Source organism: Venustampulla echinocandica (genome assembly GCF_003357145.1).
Source record: "Venustampulla echinocandica strain BP 5553 chromosome Unknown scaffold_11, whole genome shotgun sequence".
NCBI classification, from domain to species: Eukaryota; Fungi; Ascomycota; class Leotiomycetes; order Helotiales; family Pleuroascaceae; genus Venustampulla; species Venustampulla echinocandica.
The window spans coordinates 733,500-752,289 of record NW_022474216.1 but is presented as its reverse complement, the minus strand read 5'-3'; the positions used below and the strand labels follow the sequence as shown (position 1 = coordinate 752,289).

General features: G+C 44.3%; 6 protein-coding genes across 6 annotated transcripts; 3 read left to right on the top strand and 3 right to left on the bottom strand.

Moving 5' to 3' along the window:
- Positions 1–4,007: 4,007 nt before the first annotated feature.
- BP5553_09768 (uncharacterized protein) lies at positions 4,008–4,778 on the bottom strand (the record flags this gene model as incomplete). The annotated part of the gene is made up of 3 exons (XM_032018391.1): positions 4,008–4,271; positions 4,324–4,530; positions 4,626–4,778. 3 exons carry the CDS (start codon positions 4,776–4,778, stop codon positions 4,008–4,010), a joined length of 624 nt encoding a protein of 207 aa, XP_031865690.1.
- Positions 4,779–5,719: 941 nt separating this feature from the next.
- On the top strand, positions 5,720–8,236 carry BP5553_09767 (Uncharacterized protein; the record flags this gene model as incomplete). The annotated part of the gene is made up of 3 exons (XM_032018390.1): positions 5,720–5,886; positions 5,931–7,564; positions 7,620–8,236. The coding sequence occupies 3 exons, from the start codon at positions 5,720–5,722 to the stop codon at positions 8,234–8,236; spliced, it is 2,418 nt and encodes an 805-aa protein (XP_031865689.1).
- A 1,557-nt stretch (positions 8,237–9,793) lies between these two features.
- On the bottom strand, positions 9,794–10,333 carry BP5553_09766 (uncharacterized protein; the record flags this gene model as incomplete). The annotated part of the gene is made up of 1 exon (XM_032018389.1): positions 9,794–10,333. One exon carries the CDS (start codon positions 10,331–10,333, stop codon positions 9,794–9,796), a length of 540 nt encoding a protein of 179 aa, XP_031865688.1.
- A 237-nt stretch (positions 10,334–10,570) lies between these two features.
- BP5553_09765 (uncharacterized protein) lies at positions 10,571–10,831 on the top strand (the record flags this gene model as incomplete). Its single annotated transcript, XM_032018388.1, has 1 exon — positions 10,571–10,831. One exon carries the CDS (start codon positions 10,571–10,573, stop codon positions 10,829–10,831), a length of 261 nt encoding a protein of 86 aa, XP_031865687.1.
- Positions 10,832–11,134: 303 nt separating this feature from the next.
- Positions 11,135–13,277, top strand: BP5553_09764 (uncharacterized protein; the record flags this gene model as incomplete). The annotated part of the gene is made up of 3 exons (XM_032018387.1): positions 11,135–11,208; positions 11,288–11,696; positions 11,754–13,277. 3 exons carry the CDS (start codon positions 11,135–11,137, stop codon positions 13,275–13,277), a joined length of 2,007 nt encoding a protein of 668 aa, XP_031865686.1.
- Positions 13,278–13,851: 574 nt separating this feature from the next.
- On the bottom strand, positions 13,852–18,269 carry BP5553_09763 (uncharacterized protein; the record flags this gene model as incomplete). The annotated part of the gene is made up of 8 exons (XM_032018386.1): positions 13,852–14,059; positions 14,105–17,035; positions 17,083–17,156; positions 17,205–17,346; positions 17,393–17,656; positions 17,721–17,852; positions 17,909–18,085; positions 18,139–18,269. 8 exons carry the CDS (start codon positions 18,267–18,269, stop codon positions 13,852–13,854), a joined length of 4,059 nt encoding a protein of 1,352 aa, XP_031865685.1.
- Between the last annotated feature and the right edge of the window lie 521 nt (positions 18,270–18,790).

Sequence of the window (18,790 nt, the reverse complement as noted above, 5' to 3'; positions counted from 1 at the left end):
ATCACCTTGAAATCACTTTCAAATCGCTAATAAAACGGTCAGAGAACTACTCCTACTCCTTCTAGTTCGAGTCCTATTTCTGTTCGTACAGTATGTACTATAGCTYTCTATTATATCTAATAATATTATACTAATATTTATATTATAGAAACTGCCAATAGCTACTTCGTCACAGTCAGAGCAACTTGAACTACTTGTATGTATTTTTGTTTAATTATATATAATATATTTATTAACTAATCTAAAAATATATAGTTACTACGCCCAGATGAACTTTTTCAGGGGGACCTTCTTCAAGGGTATCTACCCCAGCTTCACACAGTATATATATCCCCTAGCTCTTTATTATATTAATAACTTATATTCTTTAATAGACTTTTATTAATCCTCAAAACACGCTTCTTTCTCAATCAACTTCATCAGTAGGCGCATCTAATAGGACTCGACCAACTGTATGTAAAACGTTTGCTAAGCGTTCTCCTATTGTTTTAGTCCCCTACGTCTCAAGCTATTGATTTGTCCTCTTTCCGCGACTGCTATTATTTACCTATTGAGGCATGTATCTTTATAATATATAAAATATCTTACTAATTTATATAATAGAGTATCTACGATGACTTTCCTTCTGATAATAATCAACCACAAAGGATAATTGTATATATTCCTATTATATTATATTTTTATAAACTAATAGTATTATAGGATCGTTTACACGGAAATCCAAATCAGCCAAAAGGAAAAGAAGGACAGCCAGTAAGATTATTTATAAACTATGTATAATTCATTTTATAACTAATTAATATARGCTACAAAAAAAGCCCGAATTCAAAAACAAAATAGCTTACCAGCTAGCCCAGAAGCGCAAGACGATACAGACAACTCTATTCAGATACGGGACTGTCCTCTTTTAAACGGGGTATATAAAACTCTAAAATTCTAAAACTATACTAATAATATTTAGAAGCCAAATATAAATGCAATGCGAGTACAGGTCCAACACCTATATAAGATTAGAAATAATGGTCGATGTGATTTATGCCGCTCAGATAGTAAGTATATATAAAACGAATTAAAAACAAATTCTAATTAATATCCTACTAGAGCGTAAATGTCCGGATATACTTGCAGATAATTGGGAAAAGTCTAACTGCAAGATTATCCAACATTTTATCCAGCCAGAGGACGACTAGCTGTTTAGTCTTATTATTATTTCTTTAGTACTTTTCTTTTCTAGTATTTGGAATTTTAGTTTTTATTATTATATATATATTCAATATATGTTTTGCAACTAATTAAAAGATGATTCTATCTATCTACTAAAAGGCGTAGGTAATATCTCAACATTAAGTAGTTCATTCTCAAGCTTTCTAGCCTGAAGCTGTTTAATCCTTACTTCCGCTTCTAGTTGCTGGACTTGAAGGTTACTCATTTTTGTCTCATGACGCTCGCGTGCTACCCTTGCCTGTTTCTCAAGTTCCCATTCTTCCYGTTTCTTCTTCGTTTCCCAATTGACTTCTTCGTAATTATTAGACTTTGTTAGTCTATCCTGAGCCAGCTCCTTTCCTATACGCTTTACACGCTTCGTCCCTCCGCTACTTGATACTACTGGCTGTGGCTCATATACTTCTGGGACCTGATCAGAATTATCAGGGTCTGTTGAAGGAGTTATAAACTTGAGCCGCCTTTTCTCTAATCTTTCTATATATTTATTAGTATATAGACTAAAGTCATTTTATAAACGAATTCAAGTTGATTTAATAATCGTTTAGTATAACTCCACTTACTGATTTTATCGTAGATCGCATTTACGGGATTTGGAGGGGTATATGAAGACTGAATACCATAGCGTTTATATTGGTCAATATATTCTACTAGCTTTTTGTCTAAGTTGATGCCCCTAATATATAATTAGAAAACGATTCGAACTCAATTACAAAGTACATACTTTAGAATTGCTAGTAGAAGTGCTTGCCCCCTCCCAGTTCGATTTGACATCGACATTAACGAATCAAGAGACTGGTTTGTTCGAGTACAGTTATTCCAAACGTCTTTATCCCCTTTCCAAAAGAGAGGATTAAGACCTGACTTAATCCACGGGACCCGTTTATGAGCTGTATATGCTGCTTCATTAGGGCTATAAGAATAAGAATTAGAAATAATATATAAAACGAATTATATACGAATATAACTTAAAGGGAGAGTACTTACAAATTCTTATCAACTTCATCTAGAATTGTATTAAACATTTCTTCGCTATTAACGTTCAATAGCTCACGCATAACCTCGCCCCATGCAGAGCCAGATGGAAAGCGCGCTTCAAGACCACGGAAGAAATGAGTTGTACAGTAAATAAGAGTCCGCTCGACGTGCCACTGCCAAGGTCTCTTTGGGAATTCAGGATCAATTGTCCAAAAGTAAAGACCCAATGCTAAGACAGTTAGTAAGTATTTGATAAGTATTTACCAAGTACTTGATAAGTGTTTGAGAAGTAATTAAAAAACTTACCATGAGCTTGGGCAGGACACATATCTACTACAATAGCCTTGATACCCTGGCCATGTATGTGGTGCCACTGTAGCCCTTTTCTAGGCTCGGCTTGCGAAAGTATATTATCTGCTACTGAGAAGAACTCCATAAACGCCTTATAGTATGCCCAGATTGACTGCTTATTGGTATAAACTCGACCAAAACACATTACTTAAATAATTAGATAATAGTTGTAAAACGTTTGCAGAGTATTTACTTACACCGTTGAAACTCTTGCATAAACTGTCCAATAAGAATTTCATTAAACTGCCCATGAACCCGTTTATATGACATGTCGATTTGTATAGTATTACAGGTAGCCATACATTCGATTTGCTTTGTAAATGCGCAGGAAATAGTTCCAATATCGCCGTTATGTACCATATTCCGAATATATGGGATCTTCCTACTTTGTCCTTGGTGATACGAGATATAGTAACTCCAAACACCTATATACGTTTAGAAAATATTAAAAAAATATTTACAGAAGACTAACCTTCCCAGTCAGTACCGTCTGGATATTGTAAGTAGATCTGCGCCCGACGTAGAGCTGCAAACCGACTAGTATTAAATAGTGTAGGGTCAAGAGTGCAAATATCAGCGTGTGGATCTTTCTTCTTGAGGTCTATATATAGACTAAATAGCCGATGGCCATTAGGTGGAATAATATGAACAGGAGTCCCTTAAAATAGTTAATAAACGTCTCAAAAACAGAAGTAAAGTATATTATATACCTGCTATAGCTCCGACTTTAATATGCCTCTGGATCTCTTTGATAACGAGCTCGCCAATTTCTTGGGGAGTTTGATTAGGAGGAGGAGGGTTATGAGAATGAATTCCATGTGAGGAAAATAGAATAATCGGTGTCTTCTTTAAGTCGACTGGGATTAACATGTTGAACTTGACTGAACATGGAATCTTCTTTATTAGCTGGGAACTTTGATCATRCGGAACTCCTATAAATATTGTTAGTATTTGGCAATTATTTAACAAGTATTTAACAAGTATTTGAAAAACATTTGAAGAATATTTATATAATACTAGATACGTACCACAAAGACGTCTTCGTGATGTTTGAGGGAGCGTGCGAAAACACTTCTCTTGTACTCCATCGTAGCCATACTCTAATAGCTGGGCTAGATGTGCAAGGTGTATATGAGCGTTGGTAGGGATGGAGTAGTAGTAGTGGTGCGCCTTCTTTGCATATGTCGCCTGATTGCAGGTAATATAATACTTTTTGTTTCCATTTAAATCCTATTAATTAAATAATTAGTAAACGTTTTATAATTATTTGGAAAGACTATACCCTATGTTCAGACTCTCGTACAACAGGCAAACCGCTACAAGGTCGACTAAGTCCAGTATCATTATAGTAACTTGAAAATGGACAGCCGTTCCGGTGTGGACTCTTGAAATCCCGCATAACTGCATTATATAGACTACATAATTAGAAAACAATTTCAAAGTAGAAGGTAAACACTTTACTCAAGAGTCGGTTTGTATGTATCAACAGGGTGATATTCCTCCATAAATAGCCGTTGTACAGCAGACATTCGCTCTGCTTTTCTATCCCAAGCATCTATATCCCATTCCGTATGCGGGTCTAAAAGAGACTCGTGATGATGGGTACATACTTTAACTCCTGAGCAGCGGAACGTAGTTCGAATACATGGGACATTATTTAGGAATTCGGATCGAGTTAGTTTATTATGCGGTTGATATGTTGATGAATAACTATACTGGACCTATATAATATTAATATTTATACATTTTGTAAACAATTTCTATGTAACTTACATTGTACATTAATGTTTTAATTGTTAGATCTAGTGACTCTAGATACCCAAGGGCAGAGAGACAATAGCCTACGCCGGACTTTGATGTTTTTGGATACCAAGGTAGACGGGTGCCATAGAAAAGTTCAGAGACTCGTAGCCCATCCAAACTAGGATTGGTAAAGATTTTTGGGATATTTTCATTATCTTGCATAGAAGTAGTAGGCTCCTATAAGTAATTAGCAAATATTTGATAAGTATTTGGCAAGTATTTGGCAAGTATTTGGCAAGTATTTAGCAAGTATTTGGCAAGTGTATACGTACAGAGAATGAATTGTCTGGAAACAACAGAACATCTGGGAGGGGAATAACAGGATACTTCGTTTCAGCTTCCTGGTAAAGATATTGTTTATCATCTAGGGAGAGACTTGAATTGCGGAGAAGCTCCTCAGGTATAGGGGCAGCAGTATTCGACATAGCTAGAAATTAAAGCTTTATATAAGAAAAGTTGGTCATATAATAGAGATTAATAGTATATACAACAGACGAAGGCATATTTAATACAAAGCTTTAATTGCTCTTGTCGCGAAACACACACGTTAATCGCGCACGGTTATTCTGAAGTTAAATGACATTAATTTCACTTTTCTTAAATTACCGAGCTTCGAATACAAATCTTTTTTAAAACACTTGACAAACGTTATTCAAACATTATTCAAATGCTGTTTAAATGTTCTCTTAGAGGGTCATCTCAGGTCCTTATTTGCACGGCCATTAACTAGGGTGCCCCTACTAGTAGGACTACTATGTTAGGGTTCGACCAGGCGCGCCCGGGTTTAAATCTAGGGGGCTGGCCAGCCACTGTGCGCGTTTAGGTGCAAAGCTCGTATGGCCTATAGCTAGACCCTGTTTAGTCCTTGTTAAGGGCCATTCCAGCTGCTGTGACCGGTCATACCAACTACGCTCTGATTATCGGGCGGGTCATTATTGCTTAAAACATAGCATCACGTGATGTATTGGGTTGGTCGGCTAATATAGGGGTCCGCATTCTTTGCGGTTTGCTGCATATATTAGAATAGAAGTGTATGCAAATTATTTCTTTTGCATATTTTAAAGTACCGAGCAAGATCAGACATTCTCTACATTTGGCAGCGTGATTCATTTCTTCCTAATGTCAGTAGGGGATCATTGGAGACCATTCATAATAACTTAGAGATCATCCATAACAGAGATCATCCATAATAGAGATCATCCATAGCGTATTCTGGTTCCGAGGCGCAATGAGATCACCCAGTTCCAAGTGATTAAGTGGACCCCGATGATCAAGCCTCACACAGCATTTGGTAGACTTGATTGTGTTATTAACATTTCCCACCCTTCCCGGAACACGGTCTGGTGTTTTCTAGATTCGCCCTAATATGGACAGTAATATTGGCGACATACTGGATAGTGCTGCTGGAAAGGCGCAGAAGGCACAGGGAGAGTCATTAAGCACGTTTCTGGCATCTCTCACAACGTCAGCAATTATACTTGGGCTGGGGGCCATCGCATATTCGCTCCTTAACTCTAGGATCCCAGAGTATTAGTAGGTGTACCTTCCCTTGGCACATACATATGGCTGATCAACAGCTCACAATCGCGTCAAACGTCCGACTCAGAATGGAAGCCAGTTTCGCTGTCGCCGCGGATGCTCGTCTTCCCGGGGCCAGATCCCCACTTAAAGCATCCGTCTAATCTCGACAACTACTTCTTCGACCGGTATTTGCACACTATAACAAGGATTTTCCTTCTGCTGGGACTGACTGTACCGCCTCTCCTTATCCCATTGAATGTGGTCGATGGCAAGGACGAAATTGGAGGAGTAAAGGGACTCGATCGCCTTAGCTTTTCGAACGTCAGCTTCTCGCACACAGATAGATATTGGGTCCATCTTGGGGTTGCTATATTTGTGGTTACTTCGGTCTGCCACGTACTTCGGCGCGAGGTGCGGGAGTACGCGCGAATCCAGAGCGTTTCTCATCTATGTGTTCGTAGGTCATCCCTCCTGATCACGAGCTCGATACAACAGCCCTCTTCCAAGGCAATCCGGCGACATTTCCGCAAAACTGCAGGCGGTATACGGTCCATAACGATAAACCGGGATTATAGCGACTTACAGGCCAAATTGCGCCGACGAGATGCGTCACTAAGGAATCTGGAGATTGCCGAAACCAGCCTAATAATGAAAGCAAACTACAAGAAAAGGATCGGCTGTACCAAGGATAAAATGGACGCAGTATACCGCCATCCGATGCCCCTGTGGATGAAGTATCTAGACCAGAAGGACCGCGCATCAGTTCGCCTCCCTAAATTTCCATGGCTCTGTCGTTTGCCATTTGTTGGAGCGCAGGTCGATGCAATCCGTTATTTCCGTACGGAAGTTGCCCAATTAAATATCGAGATCGAGCGGGACCAGGAGCATCCGGAAAAGTTCCCTCAAACCACCTCCTCCCTTGTCCATTTTAACCAAAGCATTTCAACGCAGCTTGCGACCATAGCGCTCGAAGCGCGAATCCCTCCGTCTTGGACGCTCAAACATGGTACTACCCCAAGTGACACAATATGGCCTCACGTCTCTATTAGCTGGTGGCGGCAGTGTATTCGGACAGCTGTGGTCTATCTTCTCGTCACTGCGCTTATACTTGGCTTCGCGGTCCCAGTCACAATCATAGGGTCACTTTCTCAGATCAAATATCTCACCAATGTGGTGCCTTGGCTGCAACGGATAGGAAGTCTTCCAATCTGGCTCGTTGCGGTTATTCAAGGAGTGTTGCCGCCAATACTCTTAGCCGTGGCTACCGCTGCCGTTCCTATCCTGATCCGCTTCCTCACGAACCTCGAGGGGCTTCATTCGCGTCAAGCTACCGAGAACCATATCCAAATCTATTACTTTGCTTTCCTCTTCGTGCAGGGATTTCTTACAATATCCTTATCAGCAGGTATCACAACCATCGTAGGAGAATTATCCACCACGGTCCAAGCCGTACCTGCAGTCCTTGCGCAAAATTTACCCAAGGCGTGTAACTACTTCTTCTCTTATATTATTATGAGTGCTGTTACGGCAGTCGTTTGCACTCTGATACGTGTCAACCAACTTCTAAATTTGTTCGTTCTCTCCCCTATGCTCGACAAGTCTGCTAGACAGAAGTGGGTGAGGGGAGAGAATGTGCGACTGCGAAAATGGGGGACGTTGATGCCGGTCTTGACAAATGTTGCATGTATAGGTGGGTTGCTCTTTAACCTGCGCTTAAGAACACAACTAACATAGGAATACTCAAGGTCTTATCTATTCGGTGATCGCCCCACTTATTCTAATCTTTAGTGGTATCTATTTTGGAGCGCTGTGGATTTTATATCGATCCTATCCTCCGAAACTCACAGAGTCTGATATTGGCACCAGCGGGCTGTTTTATCCCACAGCAATACACCAGCTCTTCACCGGCATCTACTTTATGGAATTGTGCTTGGCTGGCTTATTCTTTCTTGTCCGCGATGCCGACGGCAGAGCGGCATGCACCACGCAGGCAACAATTATGATCGTGGTTACCGCATTAACTACATTGTTCCATTATACTATAGATAGTAGTCATTGGATACGTTGGCTGCGTCTAGACGCTCTCAAGCAGAAAATTGAGCGAATTGGAGGCCAAGGCAAGGATAGGAGGGAGGTTAACGAGCTCTCAACTACGAACCCGAGGATACTCCAACCGGATCCTGTTCAAGACGAGGCTCTGGTCGCTTCTCGTCCCGTCGTATGGATTCCGAAAGATAAGCTTGGGGTTTCAGATGATGAGATCTCCCATGTAAGGCGAGCCTATGAGAGTATCTGGATCAGCAATGAAGGGGCATCTCTGGACGAGCGGGGCAAGCTCAAATTATGGTGTCCGCCGCCATAGGTTTAAACTCAAACTTAAGGTCGGACGGAGGAGAGAATTGCGAGAGAATCTCATTGCCTATACTATTTTTCTCAACAAGCCCAGGCACGTACAACCTCGATTTTCTGAACCGTCCATGGCCTTTCATCCAAGCAGTCAACGGGCCTTAATAATCCTGCCTCCTGTCCCCAACTAGTCGATTCATATTTCCTTATCGTCGTCAACGTCCAATGGTGAGAAATTGGAGGAGGCTCCATACTTGGATCTTGGGAAGACGATCAAGATTCCAGCCTCGTTGTTTGATCCTATCCTCTACTATACGATAAACGTATTCCTCTACTGTCTCCCATGTGATATCAACTGGTGATTTCCCTTCCGATATACCTGGTAAGCAGAGAAAGTCTTCGGGAATGTTGTTAAACTGGTTAATAATATAAACCACTTTTAGCGGCATAGTATTAAGTATCTCCAATATCCGATCGCAATTGTTGGACAATTCCCTAGGTTGTGAATGAAGAATAGGACAGGCAACGTGGCGAACTTGTATACTATCATCTTGGAATGCCTCTAGAAAGCAATCCATTTCGTGCTTAACCAGATAATAGGACGGGAACGAAATAATATCAATCTCAGGGTCAAAATATACACGTCCAGGCTTGTTAGTATGCATCCTGATGCAAAGCCAGTCACTCAAACCCCATTGCCTGAGATTAACACCAAAATGTTGCTGGATTATCCGACGGGACTCGCGGCACGCACCCAGGAGTCCGAATTTATTATATGTAGTTCGCCGATACCTGTCGATACGTAGAAGTATCTGAACATCGAGAATTTGTGTGCGAGTTGCAGCAATATTCCAGATATGGGTTTGGATCTCCATCGGTAGCTTTGAAAATTTGTTAAAGCTCTGTTGGGGGATTCGAGGAGAATGTAGCAATTTTGTAAGCTCACGACGTGCAGCCCTAGGGGAGGTCAGTCTATTTTGGCTATACTCGGCACACAGATCACATGTAGTGGACTTACGCTGCGGCAGGTGAGATCTCCATAGAAGGCCGAGCGAGGTTGCTTGCTTGCTGCTGGGCTGGCGAAGACATGCTGCTGATTGTTTAATGTAGAAGATGGGGGATGATAGCTGCTTTGTCCTTGGGAACCCGGCAGCCCATATGTAAAGCGTCGAGCTCGCCTAGCAGGAATCCTTCCGTTGAGTTAGGTGCATGCAGGATATTTCTAGCTTTTACACGCCGGCGCCGCCGCTTACATACGATTGGATCGAGGCGTAACTTGAATTCACATCGCATTACCCTCGGGTATGTGTTCAAGTGACCCTGGACTGGCTGCTTTGGGCTATCAGGTGCTCCGAAGAGAGATCAATTGACAGAAAATATAAGGGACTGATAGCATGTGCGAGGCAGGCATGCGACGCGTTTTCATTCTTGCTATGCTAAGTTGCCATCCGATTCCTGACTCTGATTTTTATGAACTCGGTGCCGAGTCTCGTTTACCATAGAGAATCGGCCCACCAGAATCGGCCCACCAGTGCAGGCTTTGGCGTCCACTCCGATTCTCATGATTTCGACATTACTTTTGAAAGACCCAGTCCCAACCCTCAAGCAGCTCTGTCGGATCGAGTACTGTCGTCGACAAGTTCGGGCCACAGACTTGTCGATCATGCGGTTCTATCATCCTCGGGGAATTGACCACCTGCCATGTGTCGGGACCTCCAGCGGATCGTAGCTCCATTGACTCTTGCCCTTTGACCTCAATTCCGACTTGTATATTTAAATCCATCATATCGTATGCGGAGACTAGATCCACATCCACATCCATCGCCATCGCCTTCCCAGGCAGGTTGTCTGATTCCCCAAGTAACTGGAACGTTGCAATATCTGACTCAGGCACGTCTAGCACTATATTATTCGACTCTCCAACCGGGCCAGCGTTTATATTGTCGGATTCTCTAGGCTCGACTATTATATCGTGCGGATTGGACGGTTCCCCAAGTAAGTCGACACTCGCGTTCCCCGACACCCTGAGGCTTTTACTCCTTTTTCTGAAATTTTCCTTGCGTCTCTTGCGTTCCTCGGCCGTTGTTATCTTAGATTGGACGCGTGACAGCATAGCAATTGACGTATATCTGTTCCCTAGGCAGTAATTACTATATCCTTGAGCGCGTTGTGACTCTTTTGTAAATGAAATAAGGAAGCCGTTATTAGATCAGGATATTTGTCCTTTGCCTGCTAGGATATTGGATCATCCGCTGCTTTTGGAGGCATCGTGAATAAGCTAGTTGTAGACTCCCCCCAAACCCCGATCCTAATATTACGAACTCCGCTTAGCAAAAACCAACTGATCAAGATGGAACATTCTCGTGTAGTTTCCCGTATCCTCGACTTTGTGAAATGCGCGTTCGGATACGAGAAGAGTTACCATCCATTAGCTCTCTGGATCCTTGTTAGCCCCAGTTCCACGGCGGGGTTCTGTAGACCACCTGGATCTGTGGACCATCTGGAAGAGGATGGTCCTATAGTAACCGAGTCACATTGTGTGGAAGACACCTACTATGCCGAAGAGGTTCCCGTCTGTGATAGATCATCTACGGAGGACGCGGCCAAATAAAGTCAATGGTCCTACAAGTGGATCATCTACCAAGTGGATCATTACCCAAGATCATCCCTAAACAATGAACCATGCCTTGTAGTCTGCATAACATCCATGTCTTGGCAAATATCGGACAGCGCCGGGGCTATTTCGCGGCCTTTAGTTTCTCCGCACCCTCCAGTCTGTTTAGACAACTTCATGACAATCCGTCACGTTCGATAGTCGACCTATAAAGCTCGAAGATGTCCAAGATGAGTCCGCAAGCTATCATTGACAATAGTCGGTTGTTACCGCGGCAGCCACGACACCAACGTTTCCATCATGGTCAAGTCAATCGGACACCCAAAAAGACGGGTCGGTCGCCCTAAGAGTAAGCCTAGTTGCTCAGCATGCAAGTAAGTCTATAGCTTTCTATGTTACTTCCACCTTGCCAGGCTACGCACATGGATGTATTGCTAATTAGTCAATCTCCAGACAACGCCGACTCAAATGCGACGAAACGCTGCCTACCTGCCAGCATTGTCGGAGCAGCGGGTCTATATGTGAAGGGCTAGGGGGAAAGTCCTCAATCGCTCCTCAATCGCTCTCTTCCAGCAACACCTCACCATCTGCGATCACGAGAGCTATAACAGCCACTCACGAGGACGACCGCCTACCTGCAGAGCTTGCGGCGAACCCGGCCATCGACGCATCAAGCCCGCAGGGAGGTGTCGAAGGCCAGCAGGAGCAGAACATTCAGGTTCCAGGGCACTATGCAGAGCTACCGGCCAACAGGTCTGAAGAAATAGCACTAAATGGTGCGTCGGCTGAGGGGTTAGATATACCCGCTCGCGTCTGCGCCGTCGCGAACCGAGAAGGTTTCGAAAATACCCTTACTGGAAAGGTAGCCAATGTCCTATACCCCTTTCAACCCACTTAACGCTTGCTAATCTTCTCGTAGAGGACCGCCGATATAACCCCAGAGTCTAGGACTGCCTGCGCTAAACGAGCTCGAAAGGACAGGGATAGGGAGGAAGGAGATTTGGCGATCGTGTCTAGGGCTCCTTCGGTCTCTTGTGAAACTTTAAGTGAAGATTGCAATATCATGCGGACTGCACCAATAGCTTTGTCTAGGTGTAGCGAGCGATCTCAAGTCAACGGAGGAAACCGACAGGCACGACCTAGGGAGGGTTCAACATATGCAGACATGCATCATTTTGCCGCCGAACTCCCGAACGCAAGGGAAGGCGAAAATCATTATCCCGAGTCACCAAGCCAGTCGAGGAACCATCCAAATGACTCTAAGCCCTTCTTACCGCCAACCAGTTTCGAACATGCGCGGAGCACTTTGACAGCAAAACGAGACCATCGCCCATCAGAATCACGGAGCCCTGGAACAATCTCAACTACGCAGGGTGGCCAATTACCCTCAATAAGCGACCCGAAGTCTGTGGACCATCCGAGGACCCAGGCACCATCGTATACACAACTGTCTAGTCAACGGAACGAGTGGGGACTAGAGAACTGCAACCAAGGTCAATTACCTGCGAATAGCACGATTCCCGAAAATCTTATTTCTCAAAGGCAGGATTTCAATCTTCCGCCGCGATCGAATGGACAAAATTCACCAGCATCATCAAGCACTTTTTGTATTCAGACTACTTTGCCTCCGGCTACAGTAGGGTCGCTTGGTAATAAACTCTCAAGGAATTGCCAAGTCCTGACCCCGCCGTTTGGAGTGTATCCCGTGGATGTTATTCTATGGCAAGACTCGGCAGCTTTTCATCGATGGTATTTAGCAGAGACAGGAATCTCCAACGTCTCAACTCTCCTGTTCGAGCTACACGACGTTATTGAGAACTGCGCGAAGACCTTCCGCCTCCCACTTAGCAATTCGGGTTACTTTCAGATGCTGAAACAGTGGATCTGGGACATTTTTTCGGCGGCATCAGAGTTGAACGATGCAGCCCATTTCAGGATCCTAATAACGCCAACTGCGCGGCTTATTGCGGCCAACCCCCAATCATGTGCCCCGAGGCCAGATAGATTACCAGAACTGTCTCCGGGCTTTTTATCCCCAGCCCACGGCTTACCAGTGGACGTCCTGACACAAATTCCCTGTCGACGCCATCGACAGGATGCTCCCGAGATCACTGTTAGGCTTCAAATAGATAGAGCGGGAAAAGTTAGTAACCCATATAACAAACGGGTGTTAAGCCCTACAGGGACAGACTTCTTTCCTTGGTTTACAAGTCAGACTGGCCGTGGTGGTAGCAAAGGCCCGCTATCATTGAGATTTACCTTCAAAGACGCTATGCCATGCCCAGCCACAATCACAATTGCACAAGTCGATAAGAACTATCTCAACTTGATGATAAGAGAGCTTCAAACCCAATTCGAAAGGGCGAGGGAGTATGTGCCGAACTTGAAAGAGTTTGCTGTTTTGGTGGCGGATCCGGAGTGGGTTCTGGAAGAGGATTGGTGATTTCTCTTCTGTTCTTTTCAACTTTGATTTGGTATTATAAATGAGGTAATATATCGTATATATATCGCCTGCAGATCTACAAAGCAATTGTAGAGATCGTGGAAAAAGTCATTTTTGTTAGTCGGTGGCAATATAAATACAGTTTTAGGTGTGAGAAAAGCACGATACTTTTCGTCCTCACTTACGCCTTTCGTGCTCTTTCTCCTTATTCGCTCTTCCTCTTTCGGAAAAGAGTCGAGCTGAATCTCAGTGGCAGGTTCACTTAAGCAAGGTGATATAGTGCCTCGCCATATTCGATAGAGAGGTTGATCACAGCTCAAGGCTTGAAAGCTTACTTTGGGAGAGCTAACCATGGCAAACGAAAGAGGGTGACAGCGCCTTTGAGATAGCTAAGGTATTAAAGAGCAGCAAAAATTACAATTCAAAAAGACGAAAAAGGAGAGAAAGGATCCATGTGAAGAGCGAGTATGGAGGATGAAGAGCAATATCTCGTCCGGGCAACTACCGCACCAACACCAACGATCATGTTTCCCCTGCCGGCGAGTCTTTTACTAGGTACCGTCTCCCTCTGTTTTCAATCTCTCTCGAGTCTGAAAGGATATCTATCTTTTGGTAGCAGCTTCGTCCCATCCAGACAAAGTGCTAACACAGCCTCATCTTCATTCCCAACTCGAATACGAAACACACCGTCGCCATCGCCTTGTATGTCAATTATTGTAAATTTCTCTACGAAATAGCGGCGGATCATCCGCTCGTTATGCCACGCCTCCCCTTTAGTAAATCTACTATTGTGAGCTCAGATAGTTTAATCGTATATGAGAACTTACCTGAGAGCAGGATAACAATTTACTAGTTGCTCTGTAATAAGTGATTCGTCTTGATCTCCCGAGTCTAGTAAATCGTTGCGCACCTGGTCAAGCCTTTTGGCAAGAGCGTCGTCAATCATTGTTTCGAGATCTTTCTCACTGCGGTAGAGCCCAATCCATTGGCGAATCGTGGCCCTTGGTAGCTGAAGGTTGCTGCTATCTTCCTCCGATAAGGCCATTGAAATAAGCTCATCGAAGTTGTACTCGACTTCGCTTTGCTCGTTAGGGCAGTTGTCAGACAGGTGGTCTACTTTCAGGCAGATAATGCAACCTGTTCCCACCGGAAACAAAGTTTCGGCATCGATTTTCACAAATCTCTCACAATCTATCTCAGGACAAACTGCAGCATCGGCTGTATCCCCCCATTTTGGGTTGAAGATAGAGCAGCCGAATCGAGCTGTTTCGATGTTCCGGAGAATGGCTCGAGAAATGTATTCTATTATCTGCCAGCCAAGCCCCTTGTCCGCTCGCAATCCTGCCTGCTTATTGGCAAGTGCCAGTGGATATATGGTCCTTGCTAGGTCGGCATTGGTGATAGTTGTGTCTTTGATCTTTTGAATGCCCATTCCCAGCTTCCCGTAGTAAATAGAGATCCTCTGAAGATGAAGAATGGTGAATCGCTTCGCTTTAGCTATGCTGGAATGTCCAGCATTTTGGATCATCCACGTCCATTCCAAGGTTTCTGGATAGTGCATTCTAGCACCTTCTATGCGTAAACCGCCCCAAGTGTGGGTTTGCCCTATATTGCCATCATCTAAAAAATTTGATATCGCCCCGGGGATTCGTGCTTGATGTGCGGGTTCTGCGCTAGATGCGTGAACGGGGTTTTTGTATCCATGAGGAGAAGGAACGGTTGTACCGTTAGTGACGAAAGCCAGCCTACTTGTCAACGCTGTGTCGGGTCTGGCCTCGAGCGTCTTGATAGCTCGGTGTTTGTTGTGTACACTTGACGGCCGAGCGACAGCTGAATTAACCCGTACTTCGTCAATACTATCTTCGGGACTCATAGAACCAGAGACGAAAGTATACTTTGGGATGATATCATCTCCGTACACGTCCGTATCCGGGTTTGCATTTGAACTTGGAGGCTGTATTAAGTCTTGTGGAGCTGGCTCGGAGGACGGTGATGTACGATTAGGAAATGCACTACCCGATTCTTCGGCTTGAAGCGTGAATCGAGACTTTAAAGCTAGGATATCGTCACCGTTTTCGTCTTCTCCGACTGTGTCGCAAAATTGCTCAATGTATGTCGACCTCTCGCGCTCAGTTGCTGAAGGACGGTGTTGTCGTAACCAACGATGTACGATAGATTTGGACAAGGTCGAGGAAGAAGCGTGTTCGCCGAGAAGTATAAGGAATAGCTCATTACAATCATACTTAAAATGAGGTGACGGGTAGGGTCGCCATAAACGAGCAGACAGTTGACAGGCACTCGCTGGCTCGTGATTTATAAGGCAGGAGAAACAGCAACCTTTGGCAGCAAACAGAGATTTGGCGTCTTTACCCTCATAGGACGAAGGAGGTGGCGGTAATATCTTAAAAAGGGGCTTGGTGAAGAGAACTGTGTGGATATTGGATAGTATGTCTCCCGAAATGTGGGCTATCCACGCCCAGCCAAGGCCCAACTCTTTTCTTTCACTAGCCTGTCCCTCTTCTACATGTAAACCGTATACTAACTCGTCCAAAAACCATTTCGATACTCCTTGATTGGCAATCTCTTTTAGCCCTTCACCACCCTTCCGATAGAAGTTAGAGCCTCGATAGAGTAAGGCGAGTCTCCTATACATATCTTCTGCTTGCTCTCCCGGCTTGATTGGAGTCCCAATGTCATTTTGTAGAAGGTTGGGGTCGTCTTCCTCATGGCCGCCTTTCACAGGGTCGTTTCGTTTGGGATAGCCTCTTATGTCCGCGTTTGGTGGAGAGCCGCTGCGCGGCGAAAGGGTGTGGCAACGTTGCATAGTGTCAGATTCCGGAGTTAGTTTGCTAATACATTGGAAAAGGGAGGTATCATTACCGTTGCCGTTGACGTTTACCCGCATGCGTTTGGCCGCATGGTGAAGGCTGCTAATTGGAAGCGCTCCCTTGCGTTTTCCCTTAAGTTGTATAACATCGCTATCTCTCAGATAATAACGTCCTCGCGCCTTCGGAAGTTTGAGCTTGATAGCGGTCTCCAAAATTGCTTTCTTTGCTCCTATGTGAAAGGGATACCGGCGTGCAATCCAGCGGTATAGTTCTACGTCGTTCTTCGGGCCATATCCCAAAGCCTCCACAACGAGTTGGGGTTTCGTAAGACCAGGATCGGCAAAGACTGTCTGCCCGCTAAGGGCTGCTATTGCTTGAAATTCGACCTCTCCCTTCAATCCTCTTCTAATATGCCAAGTGGTTATTGGATCATTCGGATCTTTCTTTTTCTTATCCGCTCCGTATCGGTATTGAGTATAGGTTAAGTGACCCCTAATCGTATCGATAACGCAATGTTTCGATTGACCCGGATAGTCGCCTTTGATCAATTCGTAAATTTGTTCCTCAGAGGAGTGCTGGAAGTTCCTTTCGTAAAAAGCAATAGCAACTAACCGTCCAATTTGCGATCGAGTTGCGGACTTCGTAGTCGCTATCCAATGGCCCTCCTCAGTCTTATCGAACTTCTCTCGAAGTGTTGCGAATACAGCTGCACGACACCTCCGTCTATGTTCTGGTGGAGGTGGATCGTTGTCCAGGATCCATTCGGCTATTATCTCACGAGTCGGTGACTCCTGGAGCGCTTCCAAAGCTTTCGCGATTTTGGCTACATAACAATGATTTAGAAGTATTCCGAGTCGGTTTTGCTCCTGTTCCGGGTCATCTTGGATATGGTGATTCCGGTGATTTCTAATATCTGTTCGGCTTGCGAATCTATACTATGTCAGTGAATGCAAGGTTTCGCTGACTAATTCACTCACCTGAGCTTACAGCGCAAGCACCTGTACTTGACTTTCCAGTGCTTTCTTCGGCAGTGCTCAAGATATTCCGATGCCTACTGAGTATAAGCTTTATAAGTAGGCATAGATGAACGAAAACCTACGCCCTCGACTGTAGTTGAACATAAAATACAAGCGATTGAGGTAACCTTTCTCCTGTCTCCATCTGCCCATTGTACATTTATTAATTCTTTGTCATGTAGTATACCTATCATATGCCGTCTCAACTCATGTAAAGCGAGGAAACTATTAGAATTAGTTAGATTATATCAGAGAAGACACTACTACAAACCTGTGTGCATGTGTCTCGCATTGATAAAGTTTGATTTCTTCGTGTGCCCTAAGATAGTGCTCTTCCACTCTACCGTGCGACTTCCCCTCGTGGGGACAGCGATAACATTGCCAGAGGATATCCGTTGTCGCAGCGAGGCTTATTACTACTTCCACAGAACTATCGGTAGAGGTATTATCCGGGTCGTCAGCACTGGAGGAAATACTTGCGTCATCCTCAAAAGATTCAGGTGAATCACCAGAATAGAAGCTCTGAGTATCTTCGCTTTCAAACACCTCAGCTAGAATAACTTTAGTCTGGGCTTATAAAAGCAAGAGGTGGAACTCACCCGAGGGCAAGTTGGCGCTTTTCTTGCGAGCAGAATGTGTTAGCATTTCCGAATGTGAATAAGCCGGCCCTGGAAACGCGATAATTGGTGGGCCTGACAATGGTGAGGACAATGGTGAGGACAATGGTGAACCTGACAATAGATTGAGTTATTATCGTAGCAACGCAACCCCGACAAGATTTCCTCACTGAGTACGCGCAACTTGGGCGAGAATTTTAGGGGTCGAGGGAGAGCTGTCGAGGGAGAGTTGTCGGGGGAGAGTTGTCGGGGGAGCTGTCGAGGAAGAGCTGTCGAGAGGGGTCACAAAACGAGGCTCGCGGTAAACGATCTTCTTTGGTGTGCCGTCGGCAAGGAGGAGCTGGCAACTGTCCCATGAGAATCAGTGAATACTGGTAGTACTGTTTAACCGATGCCAAACCTACTTCGTTTAAGCAAAATTATTATCTGTGAATTCCAAAATCGTTTGCAAGTTGAAAGGGTGTGTGGTGTAACGAAGAAGTTGGGGCTGAGGAAAGCAATCACGGAATATGTCGCAAACTCGACATTCATCCCGTTCGGCCCAAGGTATCGGCAATATGTGGAGGACCATAGGTCGAAAGTTAGTGCGTCATCCAGCGACAGTACCTTTCCTAAAGAAGTTAATTGTCCTTTATAAGGTTAGGCGTATTCCTGCCCGTCTTGTGAAGATTGTTTTGCATTAGTTTTATGTCCTGTCATGTCCAGTTCAGCCACATTTTCTCGTGTCACCAAAGCCAATCCGCTTTGAGTTATATTGGGAGCGCTTGTGCGCGTTTAGGCAAGGTCCAGTAGTTCATTTTACTTCCTAATTGGAATGACACTTTATCCTCGCCCTACATATGCAGGGCAATTTGGGGTCGTGATATTACATAGCAGTGGAAATAGCGGTCAGGTGTGATAGCGGCTTGCATCCCCGAGATGTTGTGCCCGGTACCTCAGCGAGGCTGAGTGTAACGTTTATATATGTCAAGTAGTTTTATTCTAGCATATAAGGCTTAAGCCTATATTCAAATATTAATCGCTTTCCTAGTTCTAATCTTTCAAGTTGTTTA